At 39.5% G+C, this 23,350-nt stretch overlaps 1 protein-coding gene across 2 annotated transcripts in view; it reads right to left on the reverse strand.

Moving 5' to 3' along the window:
* GSK3B (glycogen synthase kinase 3 beta) overlaps nucleotides 1-23,350 on the reverse strand; it is a 152,676-nt gene that overhangs the window by 26,903 nt on the left and 102,423 nt on the right. For both annotated transcript variants that reach the window (XM_032997511.2, XM_032997512.2), the window contains exons 6-8: nucleotides 21,634-21,740; nucleotides 12,268-12,365; nucleotides 940-1,035 (exon numbers count right to left, since the gene is read on the reverse strand). In XM_032997511.2, the coding sequence (XP_032853402.2) occupies nucleotides 940-1,035; nucleotides 12,268-12,365; nucleotides 21,634-21,740 (301 nt within the window). The remainder of the gene's footprint in view (nucleotides 1-939; nucleotides 1,036-12,267; nucleotides 12,366-21,633; nucleotides 21,741-23,350) is intronic.

Raw genomic sequence — 23,350 nt, forward strand, 5'->3', positions numbered from 1 at the left:
GTACCCATCAGGTACATGGCCTGCTATCAACGAGCTCTAGTTTGTCCAGTTTCTACCATCACAGAGCATTTGGTCCAAAAAAGTCTGACCTGGACTCAGCTAGGAATGGAACCCTTCCATACTTACAGACTACTGTCTTAGCAGAAGGAAACCCGAGCCATAAAGATGTGATAAGGATATACTGCAACTATATCAGATGTTTCTCAAGCAGCAAAGTGTTAACTACCCAGGCTTCAGTTGCTTAAGACTTGAGATTTAACATATTCCACATCCAAGAGGCTAATTAAATAATTGTTACCCTGTCCCAAGTGAAATATTCATCATTCCTTGATATGTGGAAGACAGCTTAATTATCTGGCAATGTATTTGTTTCAATGCTAGCAGTTTCCTCTTTGATCATAGAGGTCATAACATTGTCTGCATCTACTTCAATAGTGTCTCCTTGTGAAAGCTAGATAACAAGAAGACTTAAGAAGTAACTCCAAGAAACAACAACCCCCCTCAACAGCACACCTATAGGAGTACAAATATAACAGTATCTACGAGAGAAGTAGTTAAGCAAGTGACTGTCAGCCCTCATCACATTACGTAACAGCATTACAAAAGTGTCACACGTATCACTGGAACACTCATTTGTAGGTAATTTTATGAATATGAATTTATAGCGTGATAGGATTTAGATACATTGCATCTGCTAAACACACACACCATTGTTAAAAAAAAACCAAGCCTACCTGGTAGGCAACCTCAAAAAACCCCAGACCAATAGATATTACAGTATACCTTCTTCTCCTTATTTACATCAAAAGTTATCAGGTCCCAGCTTAGTTAAAGGCAGCCAGTTTAGACTGAAAGCCACCAAGTCACTGAACAAACTGAACTCCTTGAATTTTTACTTTCAGCCCACAAGTCTTTATTATTCAGTTCATATAGACTCACCTTAGTCCATGGATGTGCCTTAATCTGAGGAAATTTGAATTCAGTATAGTTTGGATTCATTTCTCTAATTTGCTCCCTTGTAGGCGTTCCCAGAACCTAGAAAGGAGAGAGAAAAGAAGGCAAATACTTTAGAGATGCTTCATATTCATATGGTAGCGAAGAGCACAGTATAACCTATCACATACTGAGTCAACTGAAGTTAATCTGTGTAACTAGTAAATTAATATGCTGTTGAGAACAAAACAAAACTTTTATAGAACTGTTTAAGTTGAAAGGGACCTCCCTCTCCTGAGAGCTTCTGATTCAACCCCCCTGGCTCAATCAGGGTCAGGTGGAGCAGGTTGCTCAAGACCATGTCCAGCTAGGTTCTTCTCCACAGAAAGAGACTTCACAACCTCTCTGGGCAACCTGTTCCAGTTTTTGACCACCCTCGCAGTAAAAAAAGTGTTTTCTTGTGTTCAAATGAAGTACCACGTGTTTTACTTTGTGCTGCTGCCTCTTGTCCAGTCAGTAGGCATCACTGAGAAAAGCCTGGTTGTTTCTTCCTCATTCCCTCCCACCAGGTATTTATACCCATTGACAAGACTTCCCTGAGCCTTCCCTGCCTCAGGCTGAACAATCCCACCTCTTTCAATCTCTCCTCACATGACAGATGCTCTAGTCCCTTAATCATCTTTGTGGCCCTTGCTCCAACTTCAGTACTCTCTCGCTGGCAATTCAGTTCGTGCTCCAAGCTCAGTGCCAAAAATTTAATTATCTTCTACGTTTTTTCACAGAATTCAAGCATCTTTCTCAAACTTCGTGATATTTCAATGGGAAAGAGAGTTCACTCTAATTAGACTGTTAAAAACCAGTACTGCCAAACACATTTGGGGATTGCAGCTCACTGCATATGGCTGATTAAAGATCAGAGCAGTAGCACAGACTGCATTCTACAAGTCATGAACAGCAGCCCTCTGATGAGCTTGAAAGATCAGCCAGTAACTGCTGAGGGGAGCCAGAGAGGTTCCACACCCCCACGCCAAACTATGTGAGTTTTGATGGTGGTTCCCCACCCCAGTATTTCCACATGGAAGATAAATTTTGTTTAAACCTAACCTGGAAGCATCGAAAATGCATACCGCTCCTAGTACACTTTTACAAATTTACATTTCTCATTTTGAGAATCTGCACAATGTTTATACCTATATATAAAAACTGCAAAGCACATTCAAGGAATGCCATGGTTTTCTGCTTGCACCCAGTTGCTGGGTGTCCTTTTATTCCGCAGACAGAAGTGGCAAGGGCAGGAGTTGCTACTGAATGCTGAGGTCAGGTTCATCTTCCTATAGGAACTGCGTAGTCACACCACTCTTGCCCTGTGGCCAATCTCTCACCATACAGATTGGTATGATGTTATCACCTCATCTCATGAGATTGTACCCTCACCATCGGGAAACAAATGATCTACAACATGACGTTAACAGTCTACCTTACTGCCTGATAAAGAAATATTTGCTTACATACTCTGGTATCGGTGAACATTTTCATTCTGTTGGAAGAGTGGAAATTGCACAAATGCACTATAAAGAGTCAGGTAAAGGGGTAAAAGAACAAGGTAATTGCTGTTTTATTAATTTGTGCAACAGAGAAACTATCCTCAGGTACTATTGAAAGGAAGTTGGTATCTCTTTATTATTTAAAATATGAGCTGTATGACACAAACTAAAATAGCTACCTACAAAGCAATCTTAAATGAACAGCAACAGAGGAAATAAACCCTGCAGCTTGTTGAGACAGCTGCTTCTTGGAAAACAGATTTAACTGACAAGTTGTACAAAACAAATGATCACGTAACTCCTGCCCTTCCCATCACTAACCAGGATTTGAATCCCACCTACTCTAAAAGCCAAGGGTTACCTTCAGAGCTGACAGAAGATTTTTCAGTGCATGTCTGAAAACACTGGTTTTTCTCAGGTGGTAGAAAAGAGGGTGTTTGCAGGATTCTGTACATTTTGCTCAACTTTCAAAGGAAAGAAGAGTTGACAGGAAAACATGACCCTTCCTTGCAGGTTTTCTATTTGTTTTCCCCGCAGCACACTGGCCACCGAGCTGCCAGCCCTGCCAGGATGGCACTGCTCTCAAAGCTTTCCAGTTCTAAAAGATGAGGGGATTTCACACCTGCAAATATTATTTTCATCCCAATTCAGGAAAAAAAAAAAAAAATTTCAAAACCCTGGAAGTTTGTTTGTTTGTTTGTTTGTTTTTATTAGTTAAATTAACTTCCTCAAAAATTATGTATAATTTGTATTGCTTTCCCACCATTTCTAAAGGCTAAGTTTTCAGGCCTCCCTAGTATAAACAGGTCTTTTTTAAAAACATGTTTACCTTCTTTACCCTCCTCCTCCTCCAAAATTCCTTTAATAGCCTTACTAAGAAGAGGCAAAGAATAGATTTTTCCTTTTTATATATATAGCCAAAATTCAGCAAACTGGTTCAGTTGCCAAGGCTGCTCAGAACAGGAGCCTACACAGTGCAAGTATCTTTATTTAAAGACTGCCTATAGCATCAGAGAGAATTCAGATTAGATAGGCAAGGACAATTTCACAGAAGGGCCCACGGACAATGTCTATTCATACATTTCTCTAAAAACACAGCTGTAACTCCAGATGATGGGAGGGAGCAACTCCTAAACTTGAGCACAGGAATCTAAGCAACAGCGCTTAAGGTCTCATGAATGCTTGGAAAAGAAGGTACTGAAGAGGGATCATGCTAGCTGAAAGAAAGGATTGCCTGACCTTTCAGTTACATAGCAGCCTTTGACAGAAGAAATAACTGTACAAAAGGAAAAGTGACTTATATTAGCCACTCAGTGTATTCACTTTGTTCTCTCTGGACTGTAAAGCCAGACTGTGCTTTCAGTTTGTAGTGAAGCCAGATTAAAGCAAAAAAAACAAAGCAAAACAATTCCTAACAAAAAAACAAAGAGGAAAGGAAAGCAGATAGGAAGAAGAATGGAAGTTTTAAAGACTGTGTCAAATGCAAATCATAATCCAAAAGAAAACTGTGGGGTGAATAAAGTGATAAGCTACAGAATTGCAACAGTCCTTGACCTGTCTGGAAGAGGACCTGTAGTGGACATCTCCCACCCCCCAATGCACAGTTTGCCTCATGATTTTGAAATTGTACCTCACTGACTCACAGTGAGTTTTCAGCATATTAGAAATACACTCAAGTAACCTGGGTGAGTAACAGCAAACATTTAAGCTATTGCAAAAACTGGGCAAACCTCCTCTTTTAAAAAAGTCATGTATGTGACTGTTGTTTCTGTTTGAGATGCAAAGGAGAAGCATAAATTACTTTGCACATGTTTGGCAGAACTACTCCATGAAACAGCTGCTCTTGCTATACCGACTCTGAAAATACTATGGAGCAGATGTTCCTTGGAGAGAGGTTTCACAGAATGGTTGAGGTTGGAAGGGGCCTCTGGAGGTCACCTGGTCCAACCCCCCTGCACAAGCAGTGCCAGCAAGAGCCAGCTGCCCAAGACCATGTCCCGATGGCTTCTGAGTACCTCCAAGGACAGAGACTCTACAACCTCTCTGGGCAACAGCTTCCAGTGTTTGACCACCCTCATGGTAAAAAAACATTAACTTGTGTTCAGTTTGAATTTCATGTGTTTTAATTTGTGCTCATTGCCTCTTATCTTGTCACGGGATGCCAAAGAAAAGAGTTTGGCTCCCTCTTCTTTGCACCTTCCCTGATCTTGAAAAGGTCAGAGAGCTTTTAAGAAATACAGGGTTCAATATCAAATTATTCAGGTCCAAGCACATTAGCACTTAGTGTTCCACTCCTTCGGGATGGTCTTAACAAAGGTGATATTGTCAAGGAAAAAGTTGGTGCGTTTGGGGTTTTTTTGGTAGTTTTTGTGTTTGCTTGGTTTTCGTTTGTGGTGTTTTGTTTTGTTGTTGTTTTTTTTTTTTTTTTTTTTTTTTCCCTCCCTTAGACATTTGAAAAAAAAAAAAAGATAATCAAACCAGTGTAAGTACTAGAATAATAAAAATGTAGTTGTCTGCTGGTATCAACTGTATCTAGAATGAAGACTAAACTTCTGAATGAATAAAAGGAGTCTATGTGAGACTACAAGTGAACTCTGTGCAAGCAAAGAGAACAGGTCAACTAGTCTTGCTCTTCATTCCTGATTGTCATCATCATCTCTTAAATAAAAATAAAGAAATGTTATCTACCAAGATTAAATGAAGAATATACTTGCTGAGAAGACAGACACTGCTCTGGTTCTCTTAGGACAAAAATTGAATATAATAGGTTTCACAAGTATTTTCTGGAAAGTTTTTCCTTGACATTAATCTATAACAGATGAAGCTCCCCAAATAATTTTTATTCTATGAGCAGGGTTCATGAAGGTAGGTAATGGTATGTATCTCAAGCAATTAAAGAAAAGCTACAGGGTCCCAATAATATCTTCCTTACCAAACAAGGAGGGGAGATTTATGAACCTGGAATAAGCCCTAAGTTCGATTACAAATAGCATAAAGATCTTAATTTTATATTCTTGCAATTGAATTTTCATAGGAGAAAAAGATGATATTCAGCTCCAAAAGACACCTTAGTTATACCCTAGTACTGAAGACAGATGCTGTCCACACCTGGCTTCACTGTGCAAAACTATGCCAAGTTAAACCCACAATGTTGCAACACCACAGGAAGAGGTAACTGCAAGGGTCTCAAATCCCAGTGGGATAAAGGCCCTTTCCAACAACGATTTTTACTGCTAAACTCTTTGCCAAAATGTTAAAGTCAGTCAAAAGCATAGGGACACCGAGAGTCCAGAAGCTCTGACTGGTAATGAATGACTGAACTGGAGAGGGGAGAAGATGGTTATTTAAATCAGAAACCTCTAGAAAGCCATGGTTACAGCAGTATAGTGATCTTCCTTGGGAAAACCACAAGTTTACAAGGAAATGTGCTCCAGAAAGTCTGGTGTGTATGGCTTACCAGATGGCATAATTAATACTTCTGCAAACATGTCTGCACCTCTTCAGAAAGTTGTGAGAGGTCTGCCAAATAGTTATTTAAAAAATTCACAGTGCAAGCATCTCAAGCAGTAAACACAGGTCAGCTTTGAAATAATACTTCAAGAGGTCTGCGGTAGAAAATAAAATAAACTTACCCATTTTAAATACACTTTCTTTCAAAAACACTATATTGTCAAACAAAACAAAAGCGAACTAAATATAGTGATTTATTCTATTTGCAAACACAAGAGCAGCTATACATCAGGCATAGGAAAAAACCCATTGTCACCACTGACATCAACTTTTTTACAAGCAGTGGAAGTGACGAATTACATGAGGCACAGGAACAGCCAAGTTGTGATGCAAGGGGACAGCAGGATAAAAAAGTGCCAGGAGACTTCCCTTAGGGGTGAGGAGTGAGGACCCATATGAAAGTCCATGTCAGATGCAGGCAGGTCCTCAGCACAAGACCACATCCAATAAAATGAAACATGCTCTCCTACTGCTTATTCTCCCGGAAGGGATGGCTCCTCTCTCCCCATTAACGACTGCGACTGAATTTATTTTATTTCAAAAACAGAGCCCAAAATAGTATCTTGACATTTGAGCATGAGACATATATTATAATTGCAGTCTGTACTTAGCATTTGGCTCAGCAAAACCGTCAGAAACCAAAGAGTTACACATGGATAAGATTCCTGATACTACTGAGCTTCTCTTTTAATACATTTTTTTTTCCCCTTGCCTCCTTTAACCCAAATTATGGGAAGATGATTTTATTTTTTCTCTTAAATTACCATGAAATTCCTGTTCCGGTGCAATGAATAATCACACAGACCAGTAGGAATGAAAACACCCAAAACAAACAAAAAAATCCCCGCAACCCTTTCCTGCAGTTTTCACGAGTTAGTTGATGCATCTCATACTCTAGATTGCAGCATATGGAAAAAATATTTCTCGTAAAGACAACACAAGGCAGATTGGCAGATGCTGTCCTCCCCATGTCCCAGGGCTGCTCAGACAATTATTACTGCTTCATTCTTCTGACAGATTTTTTGGTTGGTTGGTTGGTTGTTTTTTCACCATTTTTGAGAGGAATAGGGGGAAGGTACTAAACAGAACTTCCAGAAGATAATAATTATCTTAGAAACAAAATAATTACGCTTCCTAGATTCCCTTTTTGCAAGAGAAATAAAAAGTAACCACTGCCTGCGGGAACTGTGGTTGAAGATGTTTTAGTTTGGGCGGGACATCCCAGACAGTTTTCCCTTCATGGTTTCAGGGTGCTGTAGAGCTGGGAGGGCCAGGAATGCCCCCAACCTCCCAAACTTTCACAAGGGGGCATGACAGTCCTGCGGACACTGCTGGTGCACTGCTAGCTGCGTGCACAAGGTTAGAGACTTATGACAGAGTCTGCCCTGACTGCCTCTCAAAAAATCCCTCTTGTGGTCTAAGAGCTCCTTCTTTTGAGCTGTCTTCAGCAGTAGTCAACTTGCAGAGTGGATTTTAAATAGGGAAATGGCAACTGCAACCCTCCTGGGCTGCTGGAAGGAGAGGTTTCACCCTTCCATTGCAGACAGGACTACATGACTGCTCTGAGGCGTAGCGTTTACTCATACATAATTTCTTTATGCAATCACTGATGAAACCCACACTGCCACCGTGCCTGCTTCAGAAACTGAGCACATTTCTGAAGGAGATGTCACTCGAAAGCCAGTAGGGGCATGAATTTTAATGAATGTATCGGGTTACCAACTTGAGATATTCCCAGCAATGGGATAACCTAACATTTGGATTAGCTAGCAAGAGCTAAAAATAAGGAGGAAGAGTCACCATCAAACTTTGGAAAAAGCACAGCACGTGATTTGTCTCCTGCAGTAGTGTAAGTATTCAAGAAGACCGTACTTGAGTTAAATTATTTCTTCAGATGGAGCTCTGAGACAGTATTTCCCTATATCAAATATTATTTTGTCAGGGGTAAGTGGTCAAAGATCTCTCTTTCCCAGCCAGCTTTGGAACATCTGGAAAGACCGTCTTTAAAGAAATAGGAACAAAAGAAAAACAAGCTAAAAATAAGGGGACTGTCTTTTGGTTCATACAAACGTGATGCTGTGGTCTTAAGAGGGGCATAGTTTTTCAAAGCAGTTTGCAAACGTGCTGCAGACTTGGAGAAACTCAAGATGCAACTGGATGGAGGTCTTGCAAGACTGCTTGAAATGAAACTATGTGAGGACTGCTGAAAGTGACTCAGTATTTGACAAAAGCCGAAAAGGCTTCTGATGCAGCAAGGACATTGGGCATGCAGCCTGCAGGAAGGACAAACCATGCCAAATGATGTATCACAGGAAGGCTATCTTCATGAACACAGCTACTGAGGGGATGTCATCAAGAACTGCATGAGAAGGGAGGACCAGTTTAATGTGATGGCATTTTGAAGTCATTCTCCAGCCTAACGGAAAAACTTCGTACTCAGGTGTAGCATCCAATTGCTGTGTCATGAAATGAACTCTGAATAGTCAAAGCTGAGTAAGCAACTGAAGAGACAACTGAAAAATTCATTTTGGCTCAAAATATGCTACAACTGTGACTCAGTCATCCTGAATTGATATGAACCAGCAGAAAAGTTTATAAGCTGTCCTCTCTTGCAGTGGAATCAAGTAAATTTAAGAGATGAAAGTCAGATGATTTCCAAATGTGTGGATATACTTTTTTTTTTTTTACTATAGCCCATTTTGGGAGTTTAAAATACTCCATTTTCTCTGTCCCTATGTTTCAGACATACAGTTCCAATTAAGCTATCTGAAAAGTATGACTCCAAGATAATCAAACAGCAGCTCACAGGTCCCAACCTGCAACTTTCTAGGAAGTCCACTGCTATTCTGCAACTGTCAGACCCCACAGCTCTACTTCTCCTACAGCCAGCTAGCATTAAGATAAGTGTGTTATGATAAAAGCTTTAAACAGTAGTATTCTATGGCAGCAAATGGAAGAGCTGGACACCATCTGTAAAAGTATTTTTAAAAATTAATCCTCTTCTAAATAAAAACTTATACAATCTAACATTTTACACAATGTGCCCAAGACTTAACATTTCTGGTAATTTTTATGCTGCAGAATTGCATATATCTTTAACCCAAGCTCATTCAATAAACACAGGTTGCAGTTTTTATGCTAACCTTTCAAATCTAAGCATCATGTTGGAGTGGAGAACAGCTGAATGTTTCATGACTTCTTTGCAGATTTGAAAATCAAAATTTGACTATGGTCACTTTTAAGGGATACATAGTAGATGGGACAGATCTATGTCAACATCTGGCAGAATGGAAAATTGAAGATGTCACTTTCTGCTTTTTCCTCATTCTCAAAAGGTGAGAAAAAATTACTTTAGATTTGAATTAAATGTGCTGTTCACCCTCTTCTCCCACTATATGAAATGTGCGGGTCAGTGGGTACGGCATTAAAAGGAAGCATCTTATTGCCCAGTTCATGCACTTTTCTAGACAGCTTCTCATGACTGTTGATTTTGAATGCAGTGTTCTCAGTTATAACTCTTTACTCTTACCTTAGCCTTCTGCCAGGGCTTTTCTGAATAGAAAAACTTCACAACACAAGATTTGGTAGACAAGGGCATTGACACATAGTCCACTTCTGCAGTTTGCACTCATTTTCTCTCCCAGTATTGTCTTGAGAATATATGCTGCCCCAGTAACAAATATACAGGCAGAAAAATATTCATGGCACCCACCCATCTGGGCTCACAATTTTCATCATATTCCCTTATGATACAGCGAACATCCTTTTTTCTGACTACTATTGCAAGATTTACTGCATTTGTTCTCTCAGACTTTCCCAAAACGTACTTAGTACGGTAACTTTTTAGTTAAAGAGACCAGGCTTACTATAAAATGGAATTATCCCTGTATTTGTTTCACTTAATTTCTATGCATAGGGACTACATATCTAACAGAAGATCAGAAAACCCCAACACAACACAGGTGTTGATGATCATTCAGTAACCCTCTCTCCACATTTAAAGAAATGACTCAGAAATTTGTTTCTGCAGAGGTGAAAATCATTATCTCAAGCTATAAATTACTGAAGTTCAAGCCTTTACACTGGATACTCCTTTGGCTGTCATAAGTAACATTAGTTTGCTAGTACTATGTATTCAGCTATGAACCTGGTGAATCGATTACCATACCACTCATAGTAGTGTCATTTAAAGAACCACAGATGGTACATAGGCTATGAGCAATTTTATTAAAGTACACCTCTGCTTCAGTACAACTTAAGTGTGAACAAAACCAAATCATCGCAATCGAAGCACATATGTGCTATAAAATTATTTAGTTCACAGATGTTTACTTCCAGTACCGCAGAACAGAAAACATCCAACTGATAACAACTTCTAGCAAACTTTGAACCAAACCACAGTCTCTGCTTGGAAAGCATGTCAGTAGTGAGAGGACATCTATTTCCTGACTATTTTACTTCCACATTATGAAAATCAAAGCAATGGTAAGGCAGAGCACTATGATTTGCTGATAAGGCCTGTTTATTCCCAGATTTCTGACTGAGCCAAGGAAGGACTTGCACGACTGTCACCGTGACACAGACAGTTGTATTTATGAAAAACTCATTCAGTGTTTCTCAGGATTGCAGACATTGATCAAGAAACAAAACGGGACTTTCTGAAAACGTCCAAGGGCAAATGCCACAGGTTATTGCATGAACTCCTGAGGAACTCTGGCCATCTAAAGTGTTCACAGGGACCACTTCACAACTCACAAAAGCAGTGTAGCAGAAAGCAGTGCACTGCTCCAAGACCCTTCTCAAAAGGAAAAAATAGTCACCTGTGCCATAATCAGCCCTACTTCTGACAGCAATCGTAGTTTTCCCTATGTAAACTGACCCAACTTGGATATGCTGAACTTGAAATACACTGGGCAGAAAGGCAGTAATAAGAAATCAAGAAAGTCATAGGAGAAGTAGGTGCAAGACATGAAGGCTTCAGAGGAAAGTTGTCAACTGGAGGATTTCAGCCAGCCAGCCAGAAATCCACTGTAAAAGAAACTAGGTTTACATGGTCAAAAGCTGGAGGAGACGTGGCCAGAGCCTAGAGAGGTCAGAGCATGCCCCACTGAGACCACAGAGCAGGCCACAGAAACACTGAACCTCACCAGCCTGTGTCCTCCATGCAGGAGGATGACCACTTGGCGTCGGTTGGTGTCATACACTGTGTTGGGACGGGGACAAAGACACCAGCAGCTCTTCTAGTGAATAACAGAGACAGAAGTAGCAAGTTGTACTCTCACACCCACATATTCTGGTTTTGAGGGGGTTTTCACATGCATACCACAGAAATACACATGCATCAAGGTAGCAGTTAAGTGGCAAAACCAAGGAGGAAATTGTCTTAATGCAGTCCCCTTGTGGTGATGAAATCAGTAAAGCCAAACAGTGTGTGCATACAACTTATCCTCTGTAATATTTGCTTCTTATTTAGTGCATAATATAGATTCAGAGGAAAAATATACCGTGCTCTGTAGAAATCTTGCTTCCTTCATTGCGGAAGTTGGAGGAGGTGGGGGAGACTAGGGTGCTGGGAAGTCAGACACCAGTCTTTTAAGTTATGAATTATTCTTCCATGCCTCTAATTTGAGAATCACAGAATATTCACAGTTTATCAAATGAAATCAATCAAGATGTGTTTGGACATAAGTGATATAAAAACGTTATGCATTCTGCAACATTAGGTCTTTTTCACTTGAAAAACAAGACCCTTCAGGTGGAAGGTACCTTTGACCTACATTTCCCGATTCTCCATCTGTAAAAAGGAGTGCCCTTTTTCCCCTGTCACCTCAAAGAGCTAGAAGGAAGGAAGGAAGAGAAGAAGGCTACATATGTGAATAATCTGGCACAAGGAAATTTAATAGCACTGTTTTCAAAGCCAAGTACTAATTGCATGCAACAAAGGAAAAAGAGCCAGATTCCTAAAGAATGAAAATCACACATTAATAAATATTGGCTCAGTATGTAAGCACTATTTTCAAGCACACTGGAAGTGCAATCCTTTAAGAGGGAATAAAAACTGTATCACTGAAATATGATATGCCATTTTCCATGACTGCAAGAGGGGCAAGTAAAGATCATCAAGTTCTTCAAAAAGCGTGAGAATTGTTTTCAAATGCAGTTTACATGCAACACCCTGTACAACGGTGACAGAATATGTATGTTGACAAGTTTATAACACTGCATGTTTTCATGCTGATTCCCACGGAACAACGCAGTTAAAACACTTCAAATTCCATACCTTGATTATTTCCACCAACTGATCCACACCACTGTCACCTGGAAAGATTGGTTGTCCTAGTAACAGTTCAGCCAATACACAGCCTGCTGACCACACATCTAAAAAAGGGAGAGCAGAGGGAGGAAGGGAGAGGTATCAGTAAAAGTTATGTATTAGGCCATTTATACAAAACCAGCAATTCTAAGATACTTTAGTCTTTGCCATGTTGAATAGGGTATACAACACAACTGAAACCAAAAACATTCCTCTCCTAAATATTAATCTAGAAAATAGATAACTGGCATAAAGCAACGGTGGGAAGACAGTCTTAGAAGTCAAACCATGATACAATAAGAACTGGAAAATAATGTTAAACACCATAATATATTGACAATAAAACCTATACATGTAGGGAAAAGACCTGAGAACATTTGCCATGTGAAAACTAAGAATTTCCCAAAGCCCTGTGTTGTTTCTAAATCACCCTGATCATGAACTACGTGTAGCTATCATCCACCACAATTTCTGATGTTTTTACTGTTTGTGAATGTTGAATAGACTCAATTTTTTATCCCTATATTGAAAGCATATATATACTAGCAGACAAACCAGTATTGCAGGTATTACTTGTATCCTGCAGTACGTGATGATTAAGGGATCTGGGAGACAGCCTCTCTAACTCAGTCACATCAAGACCTAATCTTTATCCCAATTCCATCTGCAAACGTGGCTGGACAACAGAACTGAAAGTCATAGATCAGGTCTGATCTATTATCCACAGAAGAAGTCATCAACTAATTTTCATACATATATCAAAAGCCACAAGTAGTCACTAGCAGCTACTTCTCTACATGAAGAAAATTTTCATCATCTCTTACAGGTATATATTCTTACATATAAATAAGACAATTAAATCCTACAACAGCAACCTAAGAATGTATTTAAGTGTAGTACAGAATATAGCGTTTTACTTTTGAAACATTGTTCATTCAAGAAAAAAATCTAATTAAGCAAGTGCAGTAAACACCTCACAGTAGAAGTTTGTGAGAATCTGCTGTAACTGCATATGAAATACTGAAGTTTAAGCTGCTCACAGTAGAAGTATTGCACCTAGATGCATAGGTAACTGCTTCTTCCCCACCAAAAAAAAAGATTGAGTACAAGGTTTTCTAGGAAGTCATGAGTTGTTCAATGTATATCTGAAACCTTACCACTAGAAAACTAACCTCAAATAAGCAATCAGTAACAGAAGATTTGTAAAGCCTACAATACTGTAATGCCCCAAAAGGAAAAAGAACAAAACCAGTCCCCTTCTACCCCTTTCTTTGAACTCACACCTACCTTTACGAGCTAACCTTTGCCGTCCCCCACTCCCCACCAATAACAGTAGCATCACCACAACTCAAAAACCAGAGAATTTACCTCCTGAGGTCTGTTCCAAACCAAGATAACCCATGCTACAACAGAAATCCTTATTCCCCCAGTGTATTTATGCCATTGGGAAACAGAATACACACAACCCTGTCAGTTACGGCTGAAGGGCTCTATAAGGAAAATGTCTCTGACAGTTCTCTAAACAGTCTATCATAACTTTGTCACAACCACTAGACACCAGTGCAAAAAATTATTAAAAAAAAAAACTTTCAGGAATTCAAGGTTGGTAACAAGATAATCTGCAAGCTAGAACAGACTTTCCCCCCATTTTTAAATAAAAGAGAAAGGGGCTATGCAAAAATACTTCCCCCCTTCTCAATGAAGATATGATTCAATCAGAACATATGGTAGATGAAAAGCATTGCTTATTACTGTAGCTTTCAAAATCATTCACCTCTAAGTCAAATGGATGCATTTTTACATAATGCTTAAGTACAAACATCACATTAGGGTTTATCCTAAGAAGTAACTAGTTACAATACAGCAAATAGAAATAATCCAGAATTTTGAGCCTTGAATTTCAACAAGTACACGTACAAGATTACACTTTTTGATTTTTTAATCATATTTAATAAAAGTCAGTATCGCCACCAAGGTACCAAGATCTCTTTTGGACGACAAACGAAAGAGGCATCATGTAAAGAACATTTAATTGCATCTGACTGCAACACAGCATCTCTCTGACAGCTCCTGCTGTTCGACCAACACACGCAACAAAAAGATGATGCAAAGAATCACTTTTTATGTCATTCCATGCATAATGGGCTTATAGGAAATTACACAACAGTTCAACAGATAGCCTAGATTTCTTCAGATGCATCAGAGAAACAGATTAAATGTACTAAGCAGAGTGCTCTAACTTAAAAATTGATTTAAAGGCACCTTAAATGGTTTTGAAAAAGTTAAGTTCTTTACACTGACTATACAAAACAAGTGGTGCCCCAAAGCTATAATCATTATTTATAACTTCAATCCCTATTTTGCACTGAAAATGAAACAATATACGGGAAGGAAAAGTATTAGAACATACACAAACCCAAAGCTGATGTGACAGTAAGCATTCACAACTCACTCTCTTAAAATTCTGAAACTACACTAGCATGATTTTTTTAAAATTAGACTGTGACTTTTTAAAAGTGTTTCAAATATCCTTCTGGTTTGGCTGCTCCATGAAGTTGGCTTTGTGCTGTTTTATCCTTTCCCAGTCTCCCTAAATGCCTTCGTGCTCCACCAGCCAGTTTCAGACAAGGCTGAAAGGCACAAGTCTTGAATCCATTACAGAAGTTTTGTAAAAACAGAGGGGAGAGCATGCATCAGCGTTGCTGCTGAGGAGAGGAGGGCTCAGTCCCTGTAGGACATGCTGGGCTTATCTTCACCCTGCCAAACTGCAACTGCAAACAAATCAAGAACATGCAAGTCCTTGCTCAAGCAAGAAGGCCAAGCAGAAGCAGCAGAGAGTACATGAGATAGCTGAGGGCATGGCAGAAGGGAAGGAGAAAAAGAAACGATGTAGGTCATGAGGAAATAGCTGGAGAAATCTGAGGAATACTTGCTGTATTTGTGATGGGTTTAATCCATCAAACATACAACAAATCCATCAGAAACCTATGTAGTTGTGCCTCATGCAGTGAAATCTTCCAAATTGGGTGATTTAATGCCTTATTAAAAGTCTACTTCATTTTCCTTGATTTTTATTGCTAACTCTTTAAACAAACATGGAAATAAGCTACAGGCATTCCAAAATCCCCAATTTTTTTCCCAGGAGTGTAATTTTACCGACTTCCAAATTAGGACTTGGGCAATGTTCCCTCGGCAAGGAAGTGAACAAACCCTTGAAGCATCCTCAGTGAAAACCAGAGAGCAGAGGCTAATTTCAGCAGCTCCAAGCAGGGATGGCAACAAAACACAATTTACATAGGTGTTTATACAACTCTGGTGAGCAATGTACAATAAGGACAAAAAATAGCAAATTTCAGCTCTGCTGCAACTTGATGGAATTTATGCCATCTGCTTTAACAGGACTAAAATTTGGCTCTGGGATAGTTTGTCTTCCCCCCCCCCCCCCCCTTCTTTAAATTTGGCATTTTAAAATTTACCTTCCAAATCTGGATGGTAACACTTCTCAAGCCTGAAGTAAACAATGTACTAAATTCTATATTTAAAGACATATTACTTAAGAGAAGTGGTAAAGTATTTAATATTCATTTTTGATAGCTCCTTCCCAGGTCCTTTTCTGCCTTAGCACAGTCACGGTGAACTACTATGGATTAATAATCTTTCAGAGTAAGCTTGCAGTGTAACTACACACTCCCATGGGAGGAGAAACATTTTCTAAACTATTTCTTTTTAATATGTGCCATTTAATTAAGGCAATAAGACTATCATTGACATGCTTTAATCCAGTTAATAAACGAGAGGGGACCTTAACAGAAAACTAGTCAACAAATCATCTGTATGCCAAACTAGTTAGGACAATGTGAAATTTTAGGAGAAAATACTGAAAGCGATTAATTTTAAGTAGAAGAAAGTAGGCAAGGCCACTTTCTTCATAACTTCGCTGAAACCTGGTCTAAACAATATGGACAGTAAATGCAACTACCAACCAAATCAACCTTCAATAAGCTTATTTCAGGTAGCTTTCACACACTGTAATAGTAGCTAATGGCATATCTTTTGTAGACTGAAGAACACTTAGACAAATACCATTATCACATGAACTACCTGCACTAACTTAAACAAATACATGTAGCCTCTTTTACTATGAAACTTTTCTTAAAAATTAAGTTTCTATTACTTTATTGATCTTCATAGCTGTCAGGTGGACATTAACTTGTCTAATAATATCATCTGTATAATTCCCTTGCTTTTGAATGCCATTCCAACATTAGAGAAGGTAATTATGAAAATTTCTCTTTAGTTCAGGAAGTGCATCTGGCAGGACAACCTGCAAAATACACTTAATTCTGACAAGTGAGCAATGGCCATTTCCAGTTGTCTGTGACAGAATACCCTGACCGCTAATTTAATTTTTGTGATTTCAAACTCTGTCTTTCCAAGCTGAGAAGCTGGCCTACTCCCTCACAGCATGAGCACCATTCATTGTATCACGCTCCAGCTCCTCTAAACTTGCTATCTGTATAAAGTTGTGCCTGCTCTCATCCATTTAGTACAAATTAAGAACTCTTCTTTATCTGGCACTTTATGGGGCACATTTACCTTTTCATGTTCACTCCCCCCACCCCCCCATCAATTCATCTCTGCCTCACTATCCCTTGATTTTGATGGACTTCATCTTGGACGTGACTCAAAGTTTCTGCTCTGGAAACTGCAGAAACAAACTAGCAGGGAAGAAACCAGGAGTCAGAAAAGCAGCCCTAGAAAGTCATAAAATCATCAGCTTCTAGTTGCCAAACGTCAGAGCCCGAAGTGCTTCTCACTGCTGCTTGTATTTGAACAGTTTTGGGGATGTGAGAACAAGAGCAAATTCTGGATTATGGGCACACATGCTATGTTGGGTTCAAGCTTTGCACATCAAGCCACCACAGATTCACAGATTATGGAGACAGAACAAGGCTGAAACCTGAAAACACTTGGAAAGCCATGCCTGTTGCAGTATTTGGAACAAAAGCTAAACACGGGTATCTATTCTTCTGCAAGGAAGAGATGAAACTACAATGACAGGTGATAGACTAGTTCAGTAAATTAACACACATGCTTATTTTCAGCATTAGAAGTTGCCATCTGAGACAGAAGTAAATACTTTTCATTGTTTGGCAACAGGTTTGGGACACACCCTGTGATGGTTCTTCCCCAAGAAATCGAGACAGATGAACTACACACGCTCTCAGAGGAGTTTCTGCTCCAGACTGCTGAGGTGAAATACTCTCTCCCTCTGTCTTAGCGCTCAACTAGGCAAGTGAATGAATAACTTCAGGATACTTATTTTTGGATGCTCCAAGAGAAGCCAGCAATACAGCCACGCAGATCAATCTTTCCTTGCCAGTGGCTATAAATGTTCCCTCTGGAATGCTCTCAACTCCCACCAGTGCAGTGACAGAGAAAACACGCTGAAACCAGCAGACCCTTGTTATCTAGAAGCACCACCACATTCTGGTGAGACCTCCATCGCCCTGTCACCTAACCTAGCAAAAAAATGCATGTTATGGAGGTAAAGCTTAACTGCACAGCTTCTTTTTATACAAGAGGATCACGTGGCAACAGAAACACCTGCACCCACCCCTGCTCCAGAACCAACATTTGTCCCAGTATGTTGTAAGGGAATGTGGGCAGCCATCCCATGGTTTTTCAGCAGGCTACAGCACCCACCCCTATGACCAGTGTGGCCAGCAGCATGCCAGCAACACGCTCTGGGAGGGCGCAACACGCACAGACCTGGCAAGGAAGAAGCTTCAGCCTAAACACTCTCAAGGGATAGCTGAAGGGCTTGGTTTGCAAAAAAAAAAAAACAAAACAAAACAAAACAAAACAAAAAACTCCAGTATTCCAGCAAATCAGCTGCAGGAACAAAACCCCAGCAAGCCTTAGGGACACGCACACAGTCGCAGAATTGGTGGACCTTGGTCAAAGGTGCACAAAGGCACAAACTGTACAGGTGTGAAGGCACCCTACTGACATGAATGCTTGTGTTTGACCACTGAAAAAAATCCCTTAGAAGGTGTAATGCAGGCAGAGCTATTATGGGCCTGGATTTGTAGCTATTCAGCAACAGGGATTATTTAAAAACGTGAATAGGTCATTTCCCAGGTCATTATTTTAACAATAGTCCCAGGTCTGCTGGATGACACACACAGAGGTGTTAACTGCAGTAAATGTGTTTTGATGCTACTCTTCCTATCATATATATTTAAATACAGCACTAATGCAGTACTTCACAAAAGGGCAACAAACACTACCCCCGGCTGTGAGTTATTTTTAAAGGGACCTCTTTGGGTTAGAATTTAAGTCATGCACTTCAGTGAAATAATCACGATCCTAGAAGTTAAGAGCCAGTTTACAGTTCTGTTATTACATCCAGGATGAAAAGACACATCCCAGAACCAACGTCAGTTTCTGCTACATTGAAAAGCAAGTAATGTCGCAAGGACAAATTAATGTGTTAAAAGACAACCTACACAAAGCCAGACAGCCTAATGCAACTCCTGGTTACAGTGTGAAACGAGGATGACTAACTACTGAAACGGTCATGAAGCAGGCTGACTGTACTGTCAGTCTTGGGCCACCAGAATGTCACTGCCTAGGCTTAAGAAGCACTTCTTGATCAGAAATACTTCCAATAATTACTATATTGAAGTGTGTTACAATCATAAGCCCTGCAGCAATATTAGCAAACAACAGAAACCTTACGAAAACTGCTGGATGCCTCACAGATAATGTACAAAAAAGTTCTGCTTAGAACACTTTTTGGCTTCATATTTTTCACTGATTTTATTTTTAATATAGTTTTAAGATAGTATATTTAAACAGAAGAGTGAAGATCCCTATCTTACACGTAAGCTCAGTTTTTGTTACCACACACACACACAAGTGGATTCTTTATATAGAGAAAAAGATTGTATAGCAAGAAAAGGCTGTTGTGCTGACAATTCAGAAAACAAGAACTAGAAAACACAAACATGTCCACATTAAAAAAAAAAAAAGTTTAAATGCAGTATTACAACACTGAAGCATTTCACAGTTCCCTATACTTCGAGCTATGGATAAGGTACTCTTAATTAAATGTTCCTCTCCCTCTCTTAAGTAACCCATCTGTCCTTGTTGGTTGGTGTACAGATCATGCCGGTTGAGTTTGGATGAGCAATCCTGTATGAAATAGGGAAGAGTTCTCATGAAGTGCTGTTGCTGCGTATCTAGCAAGAACTAAGGAATATCCTGGCATTTGCCACCACTGGAAACAGCAGCACTACAAAACTAAACTCCTAGAATTTCTAATGTATTGCAGAACACTGGGAAACTGCAAAGTTTGTAAAAGCATTTTATTCCTTCTCAGCTCAGAAATGAAAAGACTCTGCTGAGAAGGAAGTGGAGGGAGGAAAGTATAGGAATGAAGGAGTATTTGCTAAACTTAATTTTCAAGCTATTCTGTGCAAGCTGCAGAGAAGGGGTGTGGGGGAACAGGGTTTGGGGGGGGACACGAGAAAGTCTGAACAATTACTGAAATCCATGATGGTTTTAGCAAGTGGAAAAATGGACTCCTCAATGCTATTTTTATTAGAACTATTTTAGAGACCCAGCAGATAACAAAAATGAACAACTTTAAAAAGCATCTGCAAACAAGTGCAAGATTAAAGTCATTATACAGTTAGAGCAAGAGACATTTCACAGGCTTATCTATAAAGCAGTTTCTTCTGGTGACACCTAAAATATTTGTTTTATGCAGTTATCCTCTGAAACAAGTTGTCTCAGTGCACTCTGATAACACAGCTGAGCCAATCTATTAGCTCTCATCTGGCAAAAAGGTATCAACCAGGACAAGCCTCCTTCCTCTCGCTCACAAGCTCCTGCCATTTTGCTTTTACCTGGGCTCTGCTGCTTATCAGACTACACAGTAATGCTGATTCAACTCACTAATGTAGCAGAAAGTTAGCCTAACCAAGTGTCTCTTGTCAGTTGAAGCTGAATGAGTGCATTAAACAGTAAGCGGCAAGAGCTAGGGTATCCAGGGGCAAGAAAAAGTAGGGCTGGAGCTGCCACTTTGGGCAGCAGCCGACCATTAAATAAGTTCTGCCTTTTTATTTTTATTATACTGCTATTTTCCCCAGACTACTTATGGTTCTGCCTCTTCCCCCTTCCCCCCCCAGAGAGATATGCAAGTGTTGCTACAATATATACTGAAGAATAACTACTGAAAAAAAAAAATTAGTGAGAGCAGGCAAGTCTTCAGGAATGCTTTTTTCAAAGAACTGCAAAGTTGAAATGAGCCAGCCAGCCACTGAGTTTAACACTAGCTAGAACATACTAACCATAAACATACTTTAACTGGTCATAAACATATTCTGCCAAGACTTGATTGTGATCTCCAAATCCTTTGGAACACATTAAACCTTGCCTAAGCAACTCAGGTCCATAAGCAACGTAATAGCTTAGCATAATATTGGGAAACTTGAGAGCCAAAAATCATCTCTTTAGCACTAGCACTCAGAAGGAGCTCAGGGAACATCTTGACTAAAAAAACTGAAGCAGCTATCCATAACCAGCCAACACACTGCTGTCATTTTTATGATTTTTTCATTTTGCTGCTCATTTTTAGGACTCCACTGTACGAAAACTCGGCTGTTCCTGTTCTTTGCCAAAACCTCCAGCTTCCCTAACACTTCCACAACACAGCTACATGCCAGGTATTAGAAAGAAGTCTTCTCCATGTTCAACATTAATGACTAAAGGATAGCAAATGTTTAGAGAGTACATTGAATCAGGAAGACTGCTGTACGCAATACATTAAAACTGTCAAGAAAGCTTAGATCCAATCCTTAGCCCACCTTTTCTTTCCCACTAAAAACTCTTTTCTAAAAGTCAAGTAAGTTACAGAATTATTTGTGTCTAAATCACAGCATATCAGATGCAATAGTTGATATTTCTACAGTCATTATTCACAGTTATTTTAAGTCATCAAAGTGCTTTTCTGACTTGAGATCTCATACCTACTTTTAAACTAAATGACAAAATTACCTGGATTTTTTTGTTTGAAATCAGATTTCCCTTCATATATTAAAGCAGCCCCTTTTCTAATGTAATTGACACTGAAATCTCAAAAGGCATAGAAATCACAGCAGCTATCTCAAAATGCATGTATTCTGTTAAGAAGTGGTACCTCACCGTTCACAATAAAATTCTGCCTCTGGGAATCATAGCTGAGATCTCTGGAAACCTTTACACTTGACTACAGAATAAAAACTCATGCAGTTGGTACGGATTTCAACGAATACACACACATACCTATACTGGAGGTATAATCGGTGGCTCCAAAGATCAACTCTGGTGCCCTGTAGTACCGAGAGCAGATGTATGAGACATTAGGTTCTCCACGAACCAGCTGTTTTGCACTGAAAAGGAAACAAAACGGTATTATTTTTCACTAATTAACAGTTTTATAGTATTGCAGTGCAGACCCAACATTAAGCTTTGGCACTCTTCACCCACCCCCTTTTTTTAAGTGCTACAGTACCATGTTGCTCTGAACTGATGCAAGTCACAGACTCAATGATTTAGCATGAAATCAGTCCAATCCATCAACCTTATAATGGACATAGCAAAGGAAATTCTGAGTATAATTTAAGTGATAAATAGGGTCAGATTTTTGGCTGGCAGTTGTCTTTTACCAGGTACAAAGGTTTGTTTACAAAGAAAAAGAGGGCAGAATACACTTCAGTCAAACATAATTACCTTTTAAGGGTCAAAAGCTCTGGATACTCACCAGAACTAAGAGGGGGTTTTTTTGGTGTTTTTTTATTTTTTTGGGTGGGTGGTGGGAGGGTGGAGTTTTTTTGTTTGTTTTGTTTTTTAAGTTTCCATCAGAATATTCTGGCTTTTTGCTGTTTAAGGGAATGTGGTATGAAGCAACAAAGGAAAAAAACTTTGCCTCTGTAGTGACATGTTAATGGTCCATGATTTATACTGCAAGAGATCAGCCACAAAGGATCTAACTTACAGTACTGCCCCAACCACTACCTCTGGAAGAATTTAAGAAAATAAAGGAACATGATAGCACATTACTTTTGGGACATGAGCCTATAAACATATTATACTTCTTTATTAATTAACACAAGTGTTAGATGGAAAGGAGCTGGAATACAAAACTGCTCTTTCTGAAATATGACATTCAACTAAGCAGCACCAAAGCCAGCAGAGTGGAAAGCCAGCCAAATCCAATGTCCAGCCTTCCAAACACCCCTCTCAGACTTCAGAGGAGGACTCCCACAACCCACTTAGCCTGTTTTAAAATGGTCTCTGTTTTCTGTTTTCTATAAAGAAACAACAATTAACAAGTCCTCACTGTTAACACAGAGAAAGCACCACCTTTTTATTCATTGTTACTTTTCAGTTTCAATGCAATTCCTATTTTACTCCAACATTAGTGAGGTAGAGTGGAGGAGGAGATTCCAAAGCCACTGGGCATGATGAAGCACTGCTTGAATAACCACCATCTGACAATCCCACTCGCTACGGGCAAGTGAATTTAGCAACAGCAGTTTTCGTGACCTCTGACACATACGCCCCAACTATTTCAGTCTGCAAAGTTATAGAACAATCTAAAGACTGATTTTTCTCAGAGAGGTCTGTCTCCTGTCTCAGTGTGGTCTCCCAGAATTTCTGTATCAGTTCTAAAATGGGGGGCTGGACTCTAAAAGTGATTCACTTGAATGGATACTGGAAACAAATGTGCCAGTGGAAACTAGGATACAGATGTCCACTATCTAGGAGCTTCAATTAGAATTGTTGCTTCTCATCTTGAGCCTCTATCATATTTGAAATAGTAAGTGAATTATTGTATGCACAAGTAAACCAATAAAGTGTAACATTAACCTTTTTAGGTTACTATGCCACTGTGCCTGTCTCCCTTCCCCAAACACATTTCACCCTAATATTCGGTTGTATTTTTCCATGGCACAGTATTTTCCCTATGTGACATTGTACTTATTTTTCCAATATCTGC

Source organism: Tyto alba, unplaced genomic scaffold (genome assembly GCF_018691265.1).
Source record: "Tyto alba isolate M040663 unplaced genomic scaffold, T.alba_DEE_v4.0 Super-Scaffold_14, whole genome shotgun sequence".
NCBI lineage: Eukaryota > Metazoa > Chordata > Aves > Strigiformes > Tytonidae > Tyto > Tyto alba.